A 21,516-nucleotide genomic window follows, 5' to 3' on the forward strand; every position below is an offset into this window, starting at 1 on the left:
GGGGACCTTATTGCAGTAGAAAATCGAGAAGCCTACAAGATCACAACGACCATAAGTATGTCTTTTGTGAAATATTAATATTTTCTTGGATAAATAAATAGTACTTTCTCTGTTCATTTTTATAAGGCCTTAAAGACATTTCAGACAGTGTGTAAAGCAGTCCATTTTCTTATGTCTGAAACGACTTACATAAGTGAACGGAGGGAGTAATAATGTATTCGTAGTGTATTTTTTCAATTTTTTTTCTTTCGGGGATGTCGTTTTTCCCTGTGCGTATATAGCGTGGAAATGAAGCAGACGACGGAGACGTACGGTTCAAGTCGGATCGGGAAATAAAACCGCGCGCAGTCCCGTCGGTCTATATATACGGATCGAACCACGTACGTAACAATACATAGCAGCGACAGAAGAAGAAGAGAAAAGAAAGGGAGGAGGTTTAACCGGGCTGGGAGACCGATCGATCGAGGTAACAATGGCCGCGCCATTGAGCGACGATGAGATCCGGTTGATGGTGGAGCAAGGCGTGCATCGACCCCTGGAGGAGACCATGAGGAAGCTGCAGTCCGCGGTGCCGGACGCGCTGCGGGCCAAGGGAAAGGGGCTCCCCACGCTCAAGCAGCTCGAGTGGGCGGACGACACCGAGCGGAGTGCCACGCGCGTCGCCCAGGACATGGGTGCGTGGGTGGCTTGTTAGCCAGCAAGGCGCACACAAGAGATGAGTTTGAGCGGTCTAGCCTGAAATGGTGGGAAAATTCAGAGCTAGAAGGGATGAAACATATCATCAAACTTAGCTACAACGATCTTCCTCCTCATCTCAAGCCATGCCTATTGTATCTGAGCATATTTCCTGACAACCATGAGATCGAAATAGAGCGTCTTGCGAGGCGATTAACTGCAGAAGGGTTCATCAGTGAATGCTGTTACAGAGATATGGAGGAAACAGCGACAGACTACATAAATGAGCTCATTGACAGAAACTTAATCCAGCCATCACGGCTGAACCATGATGGCACTCATCGGAGCTGCGTTGTTCATCCAGTAATACATGATTTCATCGTGTCCATGTCCATGGAAGATAATTTTGTTACTCTGGTACATGCTCAACAGAAATTTGCCCCACGTGGCTATCGCACCATCCGACATCTGTCCTTGTTGAACAGTGGTAAATATGACCAGGCTGCTGCACAAATCGATGGGGCGAAAATTTCTCGTGCTCGCTCCATCACCGTATTTTCTCACACCGGGGGCATGCCTCGTCTGAATTATCTCAGTGTGCTGCGAGTTCTGGACCTCGAAGACTGTGAAGGTCCACTGTGCCTCGATGGTCTCTGCGGATTGCTGCTTCTGAGGTACTTGAACCTCAAGGGAACAGATGTCAGCAAGCTCCCAGCAAAGATTGGGGAGCTAAGATGCCTAGAGACACTGGATGTGAGATCCACAAAGGTAAAAGAGCTACCTCCCAGCATTCTCAAGCTGGAAAAGCTAAAGCATTTGCTTGCTGGGAATGCAAGGCTGCCGACGGGGATAGGCAAGTTGAAGTCAGTGCTGACAGTTTCGTGCAGAAATATCGGGAAGAGCACCGATGTGGATATCCTTCAAGAGCTCGATGAAATGGCAAGCTTGAGTGAACTAGAACTATTTTGTAATTTTACACAGATTTCTGGGGATAAGAGACAAGTCACGTTTCCGAGTGACGGATTTAAGAGTCTTAGGAAGCTTTCCATTCGATGCAACTCGCCATCAGTGACCTTCATGACCGGCGCTCTATCGAAGGTTCGAGTGCTTGAGCTGAAGTTGGAACAATGCGTTTCGGAGAAGTCAAGAGGTGTGTCTGGCATAGAGCATCTGCTGCATCTGAAGCGCATGCTCATGGAGTTTTCGCAGCATGATGCGGGTGCTGCAGCAGCAATGGCTGTAGTCAGGAAGGTTGTTGAGACAGTCCACCCAAGCTGTGAAGTGATCACCGTAAACGCTGATAACTACTAGCTAGAGCCATAAATTGAGTTTTGGAGCATTGTGCGCATTTGATTCCGAGCAAGCATGAGCCAGTCAATGTTCATTGCAAAATACTTCCGTAAATTGATGCTCTTATATATGATTGTGTAGTGAGTTGGTTTTTGAATAACTGATGTCCCTAGGCATTATCATTCGTGAAATAAAATGTGTGATCTTTTCTGCCATTTTTCCTTGCTTCTAACCCATGAGTACGTGTCGTCATGCTTTACAGTAATTGCTAAAGTGTTCGTGAGGCTCAAACCCGTTCTTGTAACTGTGTACATCAGAAAATAATCCAGGAGAGAGAATATTTTAGAAGTATACTAATGCAGGAGAAAATCCCTCTCTGAAGAAATTGTCAAATTAAAGGAATTGTTGGGTGATCACAAATATCAATACAGGAACCACAACTTGTGGTGAAGTTGTGGTGGAATGACTCCACCCTCCCAAGGTTCAAATTCTGGTGCCCACATTGTCTCCCGTGCAATCTTTCTATCAAAAAATAATCTGGAGAAAATTATAAGATTTGCACTAACACCCACCAAGTGTGATAAGACTGATTAAAAAAACACTTGCAAAAAATGTTTGCGTGTAGAACAAGTAAAATTTGAGAAACTGATAACCCAGCCCGGAGATTCCCTTCAATGGAAAATGTGTGTACACGGACCCTTAGGAAGTGATAAGATGTCTAATCTGAAAATTCTCTTGGAGCAAAACATCATTGTTCCATTCATAACAATGTGAAAAACTTATTTCATTAAAAAAAACAATGTCAAAAACTTATGTGAACTAGATGCATATTATGTGGTGCTAGGGGAACATTCTTTCGCAAACAACTGTAGCACATTCTTTTTTTCTTTGTTTCTCAAAGAATGAACATCTTTCTCCAATAAACAATATCTTCCTTTGTTCAAAAATATAAAATGTTTGGGGTATTTCGTTAAACCACATATGGACTAAAAGAGTGAACAAATACACTAGAATGTGTCTATATACATCTAATTTAGAAAAAAGTTAGAACATCTAATATTTGTGAACGGAGGGAGTGAAAACTAGGTGAGTTTTGTATATCAACACTTTTCATTGTCGTCTGTCATATGGAATACTTTTGTAACGAGTAGCAGGAATATTACCAAAAATATTAATTCTGAAATTTGTATTCACATAACAGATGGTGGACAAAAACAGAAAACATGGGCGCTCATACAAATCAGTTTTTGGATACTCCATGTTGAAAAAAGAGCCTCACGTTCTTTTAGGGGTTTCTGTGTCTCACGTGCACTGCATGTCTCGCGGTTTTTGAAATACCAGTCTTTCTTATAGGGAGAAAAAAAAGGAGAGGAAAAAAGAGTCTCACATACACACTGCGCATATATTATTAGTGGGCCGGGCTGAGCAGCGGCCCGCTAACAGCACGGAAATACCTGGTACTGGGTCAAACAAATAGTTGGCCCGTTTTGCCTGTCGATCTTGAATCCTTTGCGAGGTCTGTCTGGGTTCCGCGTCCGCTTCTTTAAATACTCCTACGGTCCTACCTGGTGACCACAGCAGCCACGATCGTCCAGTGCCGCAGAAACTTGCGACAATGCCGACGTCTCTACCAAACGACGTCATCTCCGAGATACTCTCCTGGTTGCCGGTGAAGTCGGCATGCCGATTCCGATGCGTATCCAGGGGGTGGCGCATGCTCCTCTCCGACCCTGCGTTCATGACAACGCATCAAGCCCGCAACGATCCGCATCTCCTCCTTGTCTCCAACTCTTTCCATGGTCTAGCCGGCGAAGGACTCAGCGACCTGCGGCTGGTGGACATGGACGGCCGCATCCTGAGGGTGGTCGAGGCCGCAGGTGACCTCTGGACCATCTTCTCTGGCCCCCACGGCCCTGTCTGCGCCACCCGCCATTATAAAGTCCTCAACCTGATCGATATGACGACAGGAATTGTGCTGAGGACTTGCACATGGATGGACTATGGAGACTATACCTTTGGCATCGGCTATGCCGCCCGGTCAAGTATGTACAAGATGGTCTGTATCATGAATAGTACACTTGGTCAGCACACATGCACGGTTCTTACATTAGAAGATGATGAAGCCAGAATATGGAGGAAGGTCCAGTCACCGCCAACTACAGCCGACGGTCGTTGTCACCAGAATTGTGTGGCGACGATAGATGGTGCCGTCTACTTCCTTTATGGCTCGGCGAACGAGGTGCTCTGCTTTGACCTCGAGAGCGAGGAGTGGAAGGGGACAATCAAAGGCCCAGCTAGATCAGGTGGTGAGTTACCACAGAAGTTTCGTATGGTTGAGCTCGATGGTGCCCTTTGCATTGTTCACTTGGTGGGGCGCCAGACTAGCCGTCGTCACACAACCATATGGCTCATGTCTGATTCCGCCAGGGGCACCTGGGTCAAGATGTACACGATCCCGATGCTTCCATCCATGGATTTCGTGAGGCCTTTGAGGATGATACGTCGTGATGGGAAGCTATTGTTCTATTGCTTCCATTTTGGCGAGGCAACTCCATCGCTGGAGCTCTATGATCCGTTCAATGGGACATGCACACACTTGGCGAAGCATCCACGTAACCTCTTGGGTGATGTTGGTGTTTGGGGCTTGCACTTGAAGTGTTTTGTCTCAGCCAAGATCTCGCCGGTGGCTACACCAGATGAATCCTTGATCTCTTTTATAAAGGATCTTTTTGACAAACCAAAACCACACGAATCCTTGATCTCTTTTATAAAGGATTTTTTTGAGTAGCCAAATAATGTGATCTGATGTAACCTTAAACCAAATCTCTTGTGTGGCCTTATAACCTACTATGTTTTTTTGTTGGAGACTTGGAGGAACATGAAGACACAAAGAGCAGAGCTCGGAATGACAATCATGTAAGAATTTTTAACGTAGCTTTATTTATTTTCAAGGAACCGGCATGAACGCTGACTTTATGTTGATATGAAAGGGAGATATTTATGAAAGCGCTAAATTTAGCTCGGGCTCCAAGGAGCCAACATTTCGAACAACTATATATATCATCCTAGACTATATATTAATCCAACCATTCTAAGAACACAACCAGTTGGATGTGGCCAGTGACAAGGCTGAGATGAGGGACACCGAATGCAATGGCGTGAGGTGTGAGGGGAAGGAGAGGCTGGGATCGAACCTTTCGTGGTGACAAGCCGGCGACCTTATCCAGAGATGATGCATATTTTTCCATGGCATAATGGGCTTTGAATTAACTCAACAATTTTTCGTGGTGATGCTGACGCAAGCGCATATATATGAGTGATTGCGTCTTTGCTTTTTTTATGGGAAAACATCCAACCTATTCATTTTTAATAATGATAGTACAACGAATACCAGAAATAATAAAAATTACATCCAGATTCATAGACCACCTAGCGACGACTACAAGCACTGAAGCGAGATGAAGGCGCGCCGCCGTCATCGCCCCTCCCTCACTGGAACCGGGCGAAACATGTTGTAGTAGACAGTCGGGAAGTCGTCGTGCTAAGGCCCATAGGACTAGTGCACCAGAACAACAACCACCGCCAATGAAGAACCGTAGATCGGAAGGATCCAATCTGAAAACATAAAAACGTAGACGAACGACGAACAGGTCCGAGCAAATCCACCGGAGACACAACTCCACACGCCCGCCGACGATGCTAGATGCGCCACCGGAACGGAGGCTAAGCGGGGAGAACCTAATTCCATCTTCAGGGAGCCACCGCCTCCTCGTCTTCCTGAGCAGGATACAAATCCTAACAAAACTCGAAAACACATCTAAAAACGGATTCCTCCCACCGCAAAGGCCGGGATCCACAGCGCCGCCATGGCCCTAAGGCCACCGGAGACGAGGCGGATCGGCGGCAGTGCTGGCGGGAGGCGGAGGAACCCTAATTTTTTTAGGGAGGAGGCGGCTGCGTCGCTTGCGTCTTTACCAAGTAAAAAAACACTTTACATGATCATATGTTATTTTCCATATGGAATACTTTTCTAACGAGTAACAAGAATATTACCGAAAATCAGTGGGTTATTTTTCATGTGGAAAACTTTTTATTTTATGTGTTGATGATGTGATAGTTCTCTATCTTTAGTTTCAGCAATTGTCACGAATCACAATACAATCTCTTTCCGAATTTTTCAAAAATTAGTGGGTTGCAAGAAGTTGCAGTTCCCGTATACAATCTCTTCACGGCCTTGCGGCTGGTTGCTGGAGAAAAGTGAATCGACAGGAAGGGAAAGAGAAGGTCGCTGGAGTTCTCGTTGGAGATAAGGATAAGGGAACACTCGGGGAAGAAGAGAGAAAACTACTGGACGAGCTTTCTCTCGCGTGAATAGATGACCAGTTAAGGGAACGCTCGGTGGTGGTCCCCTCACAGGGACGCGTGTCAAGCATTGGAGGCGGCTTAAGCTGCGATTAAATCATCCGGCTGTTTTTGATCGTTTTCCTTTCCAGCCACTGATCGACCATGGCAACGTCGCTACCGAACGACGTCATCTCGGAGATACTCTCCTGGTTGCCGGTTAAGTCGCCATGCTGGCTCCGGTCCGTGTCCAAGGGGTGGCACGCACTCGTCTCCAACCCTTCGTTCCTTGCGGCGCACAAAGCCCACAACGAGCCGCATCTCCTCCTCGTCGCCAGCCCTTACCTCGGTGGATCAAAAGGACGCCGAGAGCTGCAGCTAGTGGACTTGGACGGCAACATCGTGAGGGTGGTCGAGGCCGTAGGTAACCCTTGGAGGATCTGCTCCGGCCCCGATGGCCCTGTCTGCGCCACACGCCATGGAAGCGTCCTCAACCTAATTGATCTGGCCACCGGCATGCTGATGACTTCCACAGAGATGGGCAGTCAAGAGCGCTATATCGATGCCATGGGTTTCGGTTATGCCACTCCGTCAGGCGCCCCCAAGGTGGTCCGCCTCACAAATGTATGCGAGGTTCTGACGGTAGAAGATGGCGCACGATGGAGGCGAGTGGAATCACACCCAGCTGATCTAAGCTATTACGAGAATTCTGTGGTCACAATAGATGGTGTCATGTACTTTCTTTACAGCTCGGAGAACGAGGAGCATGTACTCTGCTTTGACCTGGAGAGTGAGGAGTGGAAGGGGTCGAACCAAGGCCCGATGAGATCCGGTGACGAGTTCCAATAGAAGACACTGACAATCCATATGGTCGAGCTCAATGACACCCTTTGCGTAGTTCACTCGGAGGGAAGCATAACCATCCATCCCTGCACGACTGTATGGCTCCTATCTGATTTCACCAAAGGCATCTGGATCAAGGCTTACACAATCCCGATGGCTTCAACCAACGATCTAATCATGCCTTTGAGGGTCATGTGTCATCGTAGTAGGAAGCTATTGTTCTATTGCTTCCATAGTTGTGGGGCAACTCCGACGCTACAAGTATATGATCCGCTTGACAACGCATGCACACACGTGGTGAATCTTCTGGGTAACCTTTCGGGCCGGGTTGGTGTTTGCGGCTTGCACTTGAAGTGTTTTGTCCCATCTAAGACGTCACCGGTGGCCGAGCTACGGGCCCAATTAGCTAGGAGTCTCAAATATTGAAACACGTGCATCAAATGATTCCCTTGTCTCTTTTATAAATGATTTTTTTCGACAAACCACACAATGTGATCTGATGTAACCTTAAACAAGAGCTCTTGTGTGGATTTGTACCGTATGATCTATGATGTTTTCTTTACTGGAGATTAAGTCTTGGGGCTGCAATTCTGGATGAATTACTTCATGGCCTTTTTTTCAACATGTCTCTCAGCTGGTTGTGCTTGGAGTTTCTTTCTGCTTGTTCCAACCGTTTGGAATCAGGACTTCAGGAGTATGTTCTGTTGTAGTATTATTACTCGAGGCGAGGCGGCCCGATCGCTGATCCAACCGGTTCCTTACCTCCCAGCGAACAAAGAAATCTGAATCTGCCTGGATCGCGAATGAGCCAGGTGGTAGCACGGAGACCCCCAACATAGCTAACTCTATGCCGGACAAGCAACAGGCATGAACTCTAGCTCCTCGGACAATGCATGAATCTCAGTCAGGTTCTAAACGAGACGAGGATCTGGAGGACATGGCCGACTCTACGGCTCCTAAATAAAAGTCACAAAATCGGGATCCTACCGACCCGATTGTTTCGTTAGCTTATATCGCCTCATACACGGCCCACGAGGTTCTTTCGCTGGAAAACTAGCGTGGCCCGGCCTACTCTAACCCTAACCCTAATCCTAGCCGACGTCCGCTTCCCACGACCAGCATGGACGACGGCGGCGCCACCGCTGCAGGCTCGTTGCCAAGGGATGCCATCTTCGACATCCTCTCCTGGGCGCCGTTGAAGTCCGTCTGCCGCTTCCGGTGCGTGTCCAAGGATTGGCTAGCACTCATCTCCGACCCCGCCTTCATCGCCCATCACAAGTCACGCTCGGGGCCTCTCCTCGTCGGCAGCTACTCCTTCCCAGACGGTGGCGGCCTGCTGGTAATGGACGTGGAGGGCAACGTCTTGAGGACGGTCAAAGGCTTAGTCCCCTACCCTGCCATCACCTCGAGTATCGGCAAACTCGTCTGCATCCACTACCTCAAGTCGGCATCCGCTTGATCGATGTTACCAACGATAAGGCGCTCCTGACCTGCCCAACATCGGACCGCAGCACCAAGCTCTACCACTATGCCGTCAGCGTTGGCCGCGCCGCTTTGTCCAACTCGAGCAAAGTCGTCCGCATCACCATAAGCTTCTCATACACTATTGGTGAGTATGGCAATCATTTCCAGCAGACATGCGAGGTTCTCACGTTAGGGCATGACGATAGTGAGTGGAGGCAGGCACCATCGCCCCCAGCCCTTGTCCAAATGCACAATCTCACATGCTCCACTGTCGCTGTCAATGGTGTCGTGCACTTTCTCTCTAAGCACGAGCCCAATGTTATTTGTTTCGACCTGGAGAGCGAAGAGTGGGGGAAGACAATCGAAGGCCCACCCAAAGAGAACACTGGGTTGTGGAGCAAGACGGGGCTAATTCGCATAACACAGCTCAAGGATAAGCTGTGCATGATCCAGACGGAGAAACACCAGACCGAACAACGCACCAACATATGGCTCCTAATTGATGCGCACAATAGCATATGGATGAAGGCGTATGGGATTCCGATGCCAATGTCTTTTGATATGGTCGAACCATTGACATTAATGCCAGATGGTGTAAAATTGCTGACACGCTACCGCTCTAGATTCTCGTTGGTGCATGTGTTGCGAGTGTACGATCCCTCTACCGGGACATGCACGGATGCAATCAAGCTGCCAGAAAATACCTTTGGCAGAGTCTGGCTTTGTGACTTGCACTTGGATTGCTTGGGTGCCGGCAAGATCGTCTAATGCCAGCCGTGCAACTCACCTCAACCTTCAATGTGCGATATTTTGGATCTAGCTATGGACACAACCCATAATGTTCATCGGTCAAGGACATCCAAAAATTCATAGACATCAGATAGCTTCTTAATCTTATTCTTGCGCATTGAACAACAGGTTTAATTACCACCTTCAGTTTCTTGGGTTAGTTTCCTTGTCTACAAGCATGCGGTTTGTTTTAGTGCAAGATCTCCTACGGAACCTGCCGACAAAAGACACCGACTTCCTTGCGTGGTGGGCATCTTCTTGCGACCTCGCACCTGCTGCTGCGCGTAAAGGATTGTCCTCCCTCATCATCCTCACCGCTTGGTGGATTTGGAAGCACCGAAACGGCTGCACCTTTGACGGCGACCGACCATCCGTCTCTCACCTATGCTCTACGATCAAAGACGAAGCGCGCCTGTGGGCTAGGGCCGGCGCCGCGGCGATTGGTAACATCATTCCAGAGACCTAGGATATGATGTTGAGGGGATGAGCAACCCCATCTGTTTGCTCGACGACCACTTCCATGCCTTCCCTATTTACATGGCATAGTGTGTCGCCATAATCTCATGCTGTAACACTCTCCTTCTATCAATTAAAAGATACACATCCTTAGCGTATAAGCGAAAAAAAAGTGCAAGTGCTTTCATCTTGCTATGTACGTATGGCCTGGACATATGCAAAAATCCTAGTCCTAGTCCAGGCTACGTCAGATGAAATGAAAGAAAGTTTGGTTTAGGTCGTCTACTAATAGCGATCAAGGTAGCCATGATAAGTTCTGGAAAGTGACCATGTCTAGTTCGTACAGGAAGTGCACTCCGACTCCAAGATATAATATATGTGTCCGATTCGGTTCTGGGTATGTTCTGGGTATGTTCTGAGTGTGTAGGTATATACACACAATGTACACACACGCGCACACACACACACACACACACACACATACACACACACACACACACACATGCACATGGCACCTTGTAATCGTGAGTTCAAAGAAGTATAGAGAAAAGAACTAGGCATCATACGTGACGTGCCTTTGGCTAAAACTTTTTGGACCCCAATATCCAGTAAATGTTCTATGGGAAGGGTTGGCATTTGCAAACGTTTTAGATAGTTGTATGGGGTCAGCAGTTTCTTCAGAACCGCATGACAATTTCTGAAGAGAAGAGATTTTTTGCGGCCAAAAAGGCATGATTTGTCATCCCCTACAGGGTAAAGTTGTCAAAAAAAATGTGTTCACTTGCCATCCTCCTTTCGGTTAACGTTCGTCAGTTACAATTACCGAACTTTTTTGTGCGTGCATACGTGACATTTATAAAGAGTTCAGATCGAATACACATGGCCGAAGGCGGCGCCACTGTTGTCTCATTGCCAACAAATGCCATCTTTGACATCCTTTCCAGAATGCCGATCAAGTCCGTGTGCCTCTTCAAGTGCGTCTCCAAGGAGTGGCTATGCCTCATCTCCGGCCCGGCAATCATCTCAACATAACTCAAGCAGCACTTCGGAGTTGCTCCTCGTTGCTGGCTACAATGAGGTAGATCAGCCCTACAGCGATATTGGTATGAATGTGATTGACATGGAAGGCAACTGTGTGTCGACGATCAAAGCCATAGGTTTCTTCCAGGTTAGCTGCTCGAGTTTTGACAACCTTCACTACTGGAAAAATCGCCGTTACCGAGTTCTTTTGTCTTTGCCGAGTACGAGAACATGGGATCACGGAAAAAGTCATCTAGGCCGAGTACGGGTCTCGGTGCATGGGAAGCTCTGCCGAGCCCCGCCGGTTATGTACTCGGCAAACATAAAGGAACTCGGGTTATGCACAGTATGCCGAGAACCCTGTAGACAGCACCCGACAAATAGGAGCCACGTGGCACGGCCGTTTGCAGCTGCTGGCCCCGTGACAGTGGGCAGTTTTTGCCCAGATCCCCAACGAAAGGTACTCGGCAATTTATGTGGTATTTAAACCGGCCAAACCCTAGCGGCCGCTCCAATTCTATTCTCGATTCGAGGCAGGCTGCCGCTCGTCCCCGCGTGGTTCCGTCACCGCCGTCGGCCATTCCCTCCGCCGTCGGGCCTATACATACCCACCGGCCGCTGTCGTGCGATCCAACCGGTCGGATCTCGCGTCAACCGAGGCCGCTCGCACCCTCCTCGCCACACGGCTCCGGGCCAAGCTCACCGCCGACCGCCAGCACAACCTCTCGTCGTCAACACATTTTGCTACCGGCCGACCACCCCCTCCCACCTCGACGCCAACAACCCCAAGGTGAGCTAGCTATTGGGGGTGGCTTCCCCTTTATTTTTCCTTTTCTTTTCATGAACATTTTTTAAGTTTGTGAACATTGTTTTACAAATTCGTGAACAGTTTTTGAACTCCAGAGCATTTTTCGGTAATCATGAATATTTTTGTCCATCATTTTCATTGAATTCCACATTTTTGTTCATAGGACTTAAAAAATGTTCACCAAAATTAAAAATTACTCACTGATTTAGGAAAATGTCCATTAAATGAAAAAATTATTATTTTCAAAAAATGTGTTAGAAGGGAGAGAGGGGTTTGGTGGAATTGTTCGTTGTATTGCTTGAGCCTCGTGGGCATATATATAGGAGTACATGGTCAACTTGGAGTACAAGACAAGCCGGAACATATCCTAGTCTATCTCATATTTCCTAACTAAACATAATACTCAACATCCCCCCGCAGTCAAAACGCCAGCGACGTAGACGGTGAGACTGGAGAAGAATCCGAAGGGAAGCCGACGGACTGTAGGAGATATGCCCTAGAGGCAATAATAAATGTTATTGATTATCTCCCTGTTCATAATTATGTTTATGTTCCATGCTATAACTGCTGTGGTTCCCGAGCCCGTAAATCCATAAAGGCTCTGGGGAGAACCCATATGCACGTGTGGAATAATAAACGGTAAAATGTATTCCTAGCCGTGCCTCTAAGACTAGCTCAAGTGTTGCATGATGATTATGTTTTCCCAATCATGGGCATGTCTATGCCAAGCAACTTTGAGGGCACAATGTCAGGAAGGACATTTGTGTTGAATCGACCCGAATTGATGTTATGCTATGAGATTCATTCATCACAAGTTAATGGTACATAACAGAGATGGTTAATGTTTGCATGATTCCTTAGACCATGAGAGTATCGAGTTTCTTCATGCTTGCTTCATGAACTTTGGGGTTTGTTAAACGTCATTCGTAAATGGGTGGCTATTACGGCGGCTTACGGGGTCATGGAAAAGCGTGTCAAGTAACTTGATAGCTCAAGATTGGGATTTTCTCCTCCGACGATGGAGAGATATCTTTGGGCCCTCTCGGTGTTACGGTATCCAACATCGTCTGGCCAGACACTTTGTGATTTGATCACGGGGATGCCGGAACACGATAACGAGAAACAGAACAATACCGGTACGAGGTAACTAGCATAGTGGACAAGTTGTTGATCCACGGGAATGCTAACATGTCTCACCTCGGGTATTTGTAACATATCGCGAAGCAACAGGAATAGCACACGGCAAAGGGGTCAATATGGGTGTCCACGGCTCCGATGTTGATCATTGATCAGAAAGGGTTCCAGTCATGTCTATACTTCACCGAACCTATAGGGTCACACGCTTAAGGGTCATCTATCTGCTGAATACTAGACAAGGAGTCTGAGAGAAAATCACCGAAAAAGTTTCGGACACCGGAAAAGGTTCCGCAGAAAGAGGCCATCGGATGAGTTTTGATGAAACTGAAAAGTTGTTTCAGGGGATACTATAAAGTCAAATTGGTTTCGGCACATGCCTGATAATTCTTGGAGGGTGCCAGAATCATTCTGGAAGCTTTCTGGAATTTTCCGGGATAATAACCGGATATACTCCGGAGCTACCGAAACCACTTCAGATGCTTTTCCCAGATAAAATCACTAAACTGGAATTGTTCCAGAACGCGTTGAAAATTATTATAGTGGGTACTCAAAATGTTCTAAGCACACATAAATATTTTCAGTTCGATCAGACGCTGAAAAATGTCGTAGTGAATAGTGAAAATCAGCTTTATGGTTACTTTTTGGAAAGCCACCTTTTGGGGCTTTGCTCCAAAAGATCTTGGGGATGACATGGATGGATAGGAGCCATTTTTGGGCCCCTCATGGGGGTGTGGCCGGCCACATGGGGTATCCCCCCTTGGGGACCCTCTTGTTCATTGGTTTCACTCCTAGGTCCTTGTGGAAGGACTTCATTCATGTGCATTTTGGGTTTTCGTGTGAAACTACCCTACCCTTGGGATTTCCTATAAATAGAGGTGGAGGGGCAGCCCTCCACACTCACTCTTTCTCACATACATGCCATTGCAATGATCTGGCTTCTTCTCTCCCTCCCAGCGAAATAGTTTCGTAGAGCCGAAAGGCTGTCTGGGTTCCGGCAGGAACTAGTTCGGGACGGCGAAGCCCTACCGGATAGATGACACCGTATGTGTGCAACTCTGTAGAGAGATCGTAGTTTCGGTCTTAGTTCGTGAGTGCCTCCCGAAGGGCTGTCCGTGTGACCGTCCGAGTTTCGAAGGTCCTCCCGAAGGGCTGTCCGAGTGACCGTTAGAGTTTCGAAGGTCCTCCCGAAGGGCTGTCCGCGACACCGTCCGGGGGGCTGTTCGACTGCCTCCCGGAGGGCTGTCTGAGGAGCAGATGAGGGTATACATCCTCGTGGTTGGGAGGTTGTAAATCCTAGCTGCGGGGATCTGCACTACCGATCGGCATCGACTCTACTTCCCGCTGCGCTACGAGTCGGTAACGAAAATGATCAAACCTTGTATGCAGTCTCCATAGTGGTCCTGGGCTGGTGCGTAGGTTGGAAAATTTTTGTTTTCTGCTGCGTTACCCTACAGTGGCATCATGAGCCGTGCTATGCGTAGATGCAGGTTGCGATCTAGAATACATGGAGATGTATGGGTGTTGCAATATATAATTAGGTAGTAGATGAGTTCTATTACTGAAAATTATTTGTGCGGGTAGCAGATGAAATCTGTTACCCGATGTTCTTGTTGCTTCCCTAGAATTTGCGTTTGCTCAATCTCGAGACAGCATGGTGGAATTTGACAAAGTTCTAGCAATCCGTGATCCTGATTGATCATGGAAGTGCTATCAGTTTTTTGGGTTCTGTCGTAGTCAAAAGAAAGATGAAATTCGCAGACGACAGGGCAATGCAGATATGATCTGCACGGGGGGTCATGCGTATGACGAAGTTTGGTATGGGGTTCGAGATTTTATTGTCTCGTGCTTCATACACCCTACAAAGTTAATCTAGCGACATGAACTATCATACTTGATGATGAACGTTGGTCTCTGCGGTTTAAGTCAAAACCTTAGAAGCCAAGTAAAATAAATTTTGCATAAACCGATTAGAGGCGTCTAACTTGGTTTTGCAGGATGTGCATGTGATGTGGTATAGCAGTGCTCATACTAATTCGATTATGTATGAGATGACTATATGATGTAGTTTGATTAACATGACCTGCGTGTCATGATTCGGCATGATGGCTGGAGCCATATGATTGCACTTTAATGACCTGCGTGTCAACCTTAAGTAATGCATTAATTTTATACGCTATGGAGATAGCAATATTATCTGGTGCATCGACAAGGTGGTGGCAATCTTCGCGAAGGTGAACACCAACACGAATGTCGAAGACGAAGAAATGAAATACTTCTCCGTCAGAAAGGGCTATACCATATCATGCTATTATGAATTGCCTGAGATGTTTATCCCTTATGATGCACCCTTCTTGATTGCACGGTAGTCGCTTTTTATTAGGGTGATCTCTCACAAAAATACCAAGTAGTTAGTGTTCTCCTAAGTGTAGCACCGTCACGGCACCTATCTTTTCGGGGTGCGCCATGTCACACGGGTACGAACGATTAGAGAAGTGTGAGGCGGGTGAGTTGAGACCTCGCAGCGAGATCACTTGGTTGTCTTGACGTTCAGGCATGACCGTCATGAGCTCGGAACACACGCATCGAAAGATGAACAAGAGTCACATAGAGATGTGATTGGCAAGTTGGCCTACCGGTTGAGATTTTTTGTCATTAGTGGTGTTACACCAATGGCGAACAATTGAAATGTGGGTCTTGTATCACTCACAATCAATTTTGAGAGATATTGATTTGAGTGGGAGCGCACTGCAGAATTAACTTGTTTAATTCTCAATGCAATTAATTTTGAACACTGTCGAAGTGTGGTTTGCATAATAGTTGTAGAATAATGGCTCGATTTTCACCTTCCCTATGAAAATTGAATAGCTGTTAAATATCTGGTTAAAAATTTACAGTTGGTAACGTAATGTGAGGATCGTCCTCAAGAGTGCCGAGTGTTGGGGATCGTAGCATAATTTTAAAATTATCCTACGCTCACCAAGATCCATCTATGGAGTATACTAGCAACGAGGGGAAAGGAGTGCATCTACATACCCTTGTAGACCGCGAGCGGAAGCGTTCCAATGAACGTGGATGACGGAGTCGTACTCGCCGTGATTCAAATCACCGATGACCGAGTGCCGAACGGACGGCACCTCCGCGTTCAACACACGTACGGTGCAGCGATGTCTCCTCCTTCTTGATCCAGCAAGGGGAAGGAGAGGTTGATGGAGATCCAGCAGCACGACGGCGTGGTGGTGGATGTAGCGGGTCTCGGCAGGGCTTCGCCAAGCTTCTGCGAGAGGGAGAGGTGTAGCAGGGGAGGAGGGAGGCGCCCAAGGCTGTCATGTTGCTGCCCTCCCTCCCCCCTTTATATAGGCCCCCTGGGAGGGGGGGGGGGCGCCGGCCAAGATCCATCTGATGGGGGGGCGGCGGCCAAGGGGGGTAACTTACCCCCCAAGTCAAGTGGGGCGCCCCCCCACCCTAGGGTTTCCAACCCTAGGCGCAGGGGGGAGGCCCATGGGGGGCGCCCCATCCCACTAAGGGCTGGTTGCCCTCCCACTTCAGCCCATGGGGCCCTCCGAGATAGGTGGCCCCACCCGGTGGACCCCCGGGACCCTTCCGGTGGTCCCGGTACAGTACCGATAACCCCCGAAACTTTCCCGGTGGCCGAAACTGGACTTCCTATATATAATTCTTCACCTCCGGACCATTCCGGAACTCCTCGTGACGTCCGAGATCTCATCCGGGACTCCGAACAACTTTCGGGTTTCCGCATACTCATATCTCTACAACCCTAGCGTCACCGAACCTTAAGTGTGTAGACCCTACGGGTTCGGGAGACATGCAGATATGACCGAGACGCCTCTCCGGTCAATAACCAACAGCGGGATCTGGATACCCATGTTGGCTCCCACATGTTCCACGATGATCTCATCGGATGAACCACGATGTCGAGGATTCAATCAATCCCGTATACAATTCCCTTTGTCAATCGGTATGTTACTTGCCCGAGATTCGATCGTCGGTATCCTAATACCTTGTTCAATCTCGTTACCGGCAAGTCTCTTTACTCGTACCGTAATGCATGATCCCGTGACTAACGCCTTAGTCACATTGAGCTCATTATGATGATGCATTACCGAGTGGGCCCAGAGATACCTCTCCGTCACACGGAGTGACAAATCCCAGTCTCGATCCGTGCCAACCCAACAGACACTTTCGGAGATACCCGTAGTGTACCTTTATAGTCACCCAGTTACGTTGTGACGTTTGGTGCACCCAAAGCACTCCTACGGTATCCGGGAGTTGCACGATCTCATGGTCTAAGGAAAAGATACTTGACATTGGAAAAGCTCTAGCAAACGAAACTACACGACCTTTTATGCTATGCTTAGGATTGGGTCTTGTCCATCACATCATTCTCCTAATGATGTGATCCCATTATCAACGACATCCAATGTCCATAGCCAGGAAACCATGACTATCTGTTGATCAACGAGCTAGTTAATTAGAGGCTTACTAGGGACACGTTGTGGTCTATGTATTCACACATGTATTACGATTTCCGGATAACACAATTAGAGCATGAACAATAGACAATTATCATGAACAAAGAAATATAATAATAACCATTTATTATTGCCTCTAGGGCATATTTCCAACACCGAGAAGGACTTTGTCCTATCGCATGCTTTCGGTATTATCCCGCTAATGCTATGGATCATGCGACTCTCGTCCTTCGATCCAAAAGCTATAATTCTGTTTCAGTCAAGTGCAATATGTTTGCTTCCATGAGACCCGAACTTCGAAAGTTTGGATAGTTATGTGATATTCATGGAATCTGAAAATCATTTTCAAAGACAGACAAAAGCTAAAAGATATGAGATATCCAAAGCAATGTTTGTTTGCAAACTATTAGTAAAAGTGTTTACTATGCATTAGACTGATAAAAGAGGATCCAGGAGAACGCCTGCCATATGATGAAAGGTGAATAAAACAACAACTTAAAGAGAAAGGAAGTGTCCGAAGGGTGTTAGTAAGACTTTCACACCTAGGAAGTCTTGGGCTAATGCCACTCTTAATTAAGTTGGGTGCTTCTTCTGAGAGTAGGAGAAATACTAAAAGTTAAACTGTTAGAAGTATAAAGGCAATAGGAAAGAAGACTGGAATATCCAGCTCATGTATGAATGTTATACAAGTTTTTGATGTATAGAAGGCTGGTCAAAGATATAGTTCTTGCGAATTATGGTTAAACATGTTAATCACTAATTCTTGGGTATTGTGAGTTAATCACAAAAATGCCCGCTCGATTGCATTCTGTTGCAACTCGATGTAAGAACTACTATGGCCTGAAAGACTAGCCAGGAATGAGGTTGAGATACACACATGGAACATAGTAAATGTTACTATACCTTCCATCCGTGTATTACCCATGTATTTACTTTCATAATTCATTTTAGAGTTTCACACTCTAGCCCTTTGCATAAGGTTTCTTGCAAGAAGGTTGTTCATAAGAGAACTTTTCATGTTCGGTGTTATGAATAACATAAGGGCCATACTTTCATTATGAATGAGATGTATGTTATGAATATTGATTAATACATTACCTCTGGGTTTACCTTCATAATTCATTTTAGAGTTTCATACACTCTAGCCATTGCACAATGTTTGATGCAAGAGGGTTGTTCAGAAAAGAACAATTGTTGTTTAGAATTATGAATAACATAAGGGCCATACTTCCATCATTGATGGGACGTATGTTATGAATATTGATGGTAATATGGTACATCCGTAAACACTGCCGCTGAATGTCGCAAGACTAAAAGAATACCACACAAGTGTGGCACTGCATTTGGTCACATTGGAGAAACCCGCATGGAAAATTCCATTATGATGGATTTTGAAGTCGTTTGAATTTGAATCATCTGACGCTTGCAACTTTCCTCCGAAAAGTGAAGAGACTGAAATACCGTTCACAGGCCATAAGGAACGAGCAACATAGCTTATTGGTGATCATACATTTGATGTATGTAGTTCAATAAATGTTGTTGCAAGTAGTGGATTTATCTATCTTCAGAAATGACTGAAGTAGATATGTTGATATTTACTTGATGAGACGTAAGTCAGGATCTTTTGAAATCATTTGAAAGGTTTTCAAAAATGAAGTAGAAGTTATTGTAACAAGAAAATTATGTTTCTACAATTCGATTGCAGAAAGGAAAGTTTGAGTTACAAGTTTAGCGATTGTCTAATGAGTTGTGAAAGGGGTTTCATAAACTTGCACCTCCCGGAACACCACTTCAAGTGGAAAGTCCGTGAAGATGTAATTGAACCATTTTATGACATGGTAAGATCAAAGATGACATAAATAAATTTGCCATTATCCCTTTTAAAGAGTGATGCTTTAGAGACTACGACTTTTACACTGAAAAGAGCTTCATCAGGTCTGTTGAAATGAAGCCATGGTATGGTACGCCCAACCATGTTGTATCTTTTCTTAACATTTGGAATATGGGGCTTGTGTAAAAGGTTACAAACCTATTCCAAATCAGACAAGTGCTACTTTGTAGGTTATCCCAAGTCATTGGGTATTCCTCCCTCACTATACCAAGGCAAATAGGTTTGCCACAAAGAATGGTATGCTTTTAAAGAGAATGGTTCTTTCTAAAAGGTGTGTGGGAGAATAGTGCAACTCGACAAGATAAACAGTATCTTCATCAGATCAAAGGAAAGAGACCTTGGAAGAAATTCCAGAGTTTCCTACTGCGACTGATACGGAAGTCTCTACAATAAAATGTATGGACTTCGGTCGAACTTGCAGCTGAACCACGTAGGCAAAGCTCGTGCAAACCTCTCAGGTGCGCAAACGAGATATTGTTGTTAGACAACAATATACCTACGATACACAAGAAAGCGTTGATGGGCCCTGACTCTGGAATTGGCTAAATGCCAATGCAACCCGAGTTAGTTTCCATATAAGTGATTCAAGATTAAAACCTTGATACACCTTTCGGAAGACTTAGAGTCTAACGAATATTTATGGAACTTAAAACTGATACGGATAAAAATGTTTTATCCATAAAGCTCGACTTGTTGAAATAACAAGTTCAAGGAGTTGACTACAATGAGGTGGTTTCACCGTAGCGATGCTTAAAGTCGGTTCGGGTTGAACTAGCAATTAATACATATTTCAATCATGATATATGAAACATGGATGATAAAAGGATTTCCATCTGATGGAAATGAAAGCTAGGACTTGTATATGATACAATCCAAAGTAATTTGTCGATCCAGAGGATGCTAGTAGGTATGCAAACTTCAGAGTTCCAGCAATGGACAGAAGAGAGAAAAATGGAGTTGGAATCTTCGTGTTTTGATGAAATGGTCAAAGGGGTTTTGACTTCATCAATGGGTAACGAAGATGCTTATAATTCAAGAAAGTAAGTGGGAGCGTAATAATATTTCTAAAAACCTTATGTGCTTGGCACATTGGTAATTGGAAATAAATTTCTTGACACGAATTAGGACTTCATTTGAAAATAGTTTTTCGATGAAGTGCTTAGGCTAAATAGCCTCAATATTAGGCATGATGATCTATGGAGATAGATTTACCTAATGGGGCTAAGCAACGAATACATATTGACAAGATGCTAAAACCTTTTAGCATTTAAAACGCCAAGGAGTGATTCTTGCCGAAGTCACATGGAAAGAGTTTTTGCAAGACTCGGTGTCCCAAAACACTGATGAGTAAAATACATGATGGAGATTCCACACACTCTTGTGTATGGATTAATCATGTATTCCATGGTATGTAAAACAACCAGGTATGTCTGATACTCCCAAGGTGTTGCGAGTATGGATACCAAAGTGATCAAATTACTGATCATGGGACAACAGTGAAAGATCTCACAGAGTACTAGAGTAAGTACCGATGACATGGTTTTCTCGCAAGCAGAGATCATGAAGAGTTCGCTGTAAAATGTTACATCGATACAGTCTTCATCTTTTCTCCATGCGATTTTCGATTTAAATTAAGGATTTTGTGTAACACACAATGTGGTGGCACAGTTAGTTGGAATTTGTTCAAACTAGTTACTGTGGCGAATTCTATAACAAGGGCTAAGTATGTTGACGCTTTAGAAGCGACAAAGAAGATGTTGAATCATATAGTTCATTCATGAACTTAGTATGGTTCCAAGATGGCTTTTGACAATGGGACACTACTGCAGGTAGTTGCTCCATAATTCAGTCTGAGGAATCCAGGTTCGACCTGTGATTCATATACATACAAAGCCAAGTCCACACAAAATATGAATCTTGTGAAAACGTGAAAACGCGAGGACATGCAAAGATACACATGGAGCTGAAGTCGCCAGATCCGTTGGACATCAGGCTATACCACAAGCGAAGCATATTTACACCGGTGTGCCACAGGTGTGAAGTGCATTAGCATAAGCTAGATTATTGTCTCTAGTGCAAGTGGGAGTCTGTAGGAGATATGCCCTAGAGGCAATAATAAATGTTATTGATTATCTCCCTGTTCATAATTATGTTTATGTTCCATGCTATAACTGCTGTGGTTCCCGAGCCCGTATATCCATAAAGGCTCTGGGAGAAACCATATGCACGTGTGGAATAATAAACGGTAAAACGTATTCCTAGCCATGCCTCTAAGACTAGCTCAAGTGTTGCATGATGATTATGTTTTCCCA

At 45.8% G+C, this 21,516-nt stretch overlaps 1 protein-coding gene across 1 annotated transcript; it reads left to right on the forward strand.

Annotated features, from left to right (window-relative positions):
• The first annotated feature begins 413 nt into the window (after positions 1–413).
• On the forward strand, positions 414–1,986 carry LOC123164102 (disease resistance protein Pik-2-like). The gene is made up of 2 exons (XM_044581516.1): positions 414–674; positions 758–1,986. The coding sequence occupies exons 1-2, from the start codon at positions 473–475 to the stop codon at positions 1,984–1,986; spliced, it is 1,431 nt and encodes a 476-aa protein (XP_044437451.1). The 5' UTR covers positions 414–472.
• Positions 1,987–21,516: the final 19,530 nt, after the last annotated feature.

The sequence above is a fragment of the Triticum aestivum genome, chromosome 7D (genome assembly GCF_018294505.1).
Source record: "Triticum aestivum cultivar Chinese Spring chromosome 7D, IWGSC CS RefSeq v2.1, whole genome shotgun sequence".
In the NCBI taxonomy this organism is placed as follows: Eukaryota; Viridiplantae; Streptophyta; class Magnoliopsida; order Poales; family Poaceae; genus Triticum; species Triticum aestivum.

Excerpts from the sequence above, each read along its gene's own strand:
- LOC123164102 (XM_044581516.1), top strand. The coding sequence starts at position 473 with ATGGCCGCGCCATTGAGCGACGATGAGATCCGGTTGATGGTGGAGCAA. Across the intron at positions 675-757 it reads GCGCGTCGCCCAGGACATGG|AGCTAGAAGGGATGAAACAT; the intron begins GTGCGTGGGTGG and ends GGGAAAATTCAG.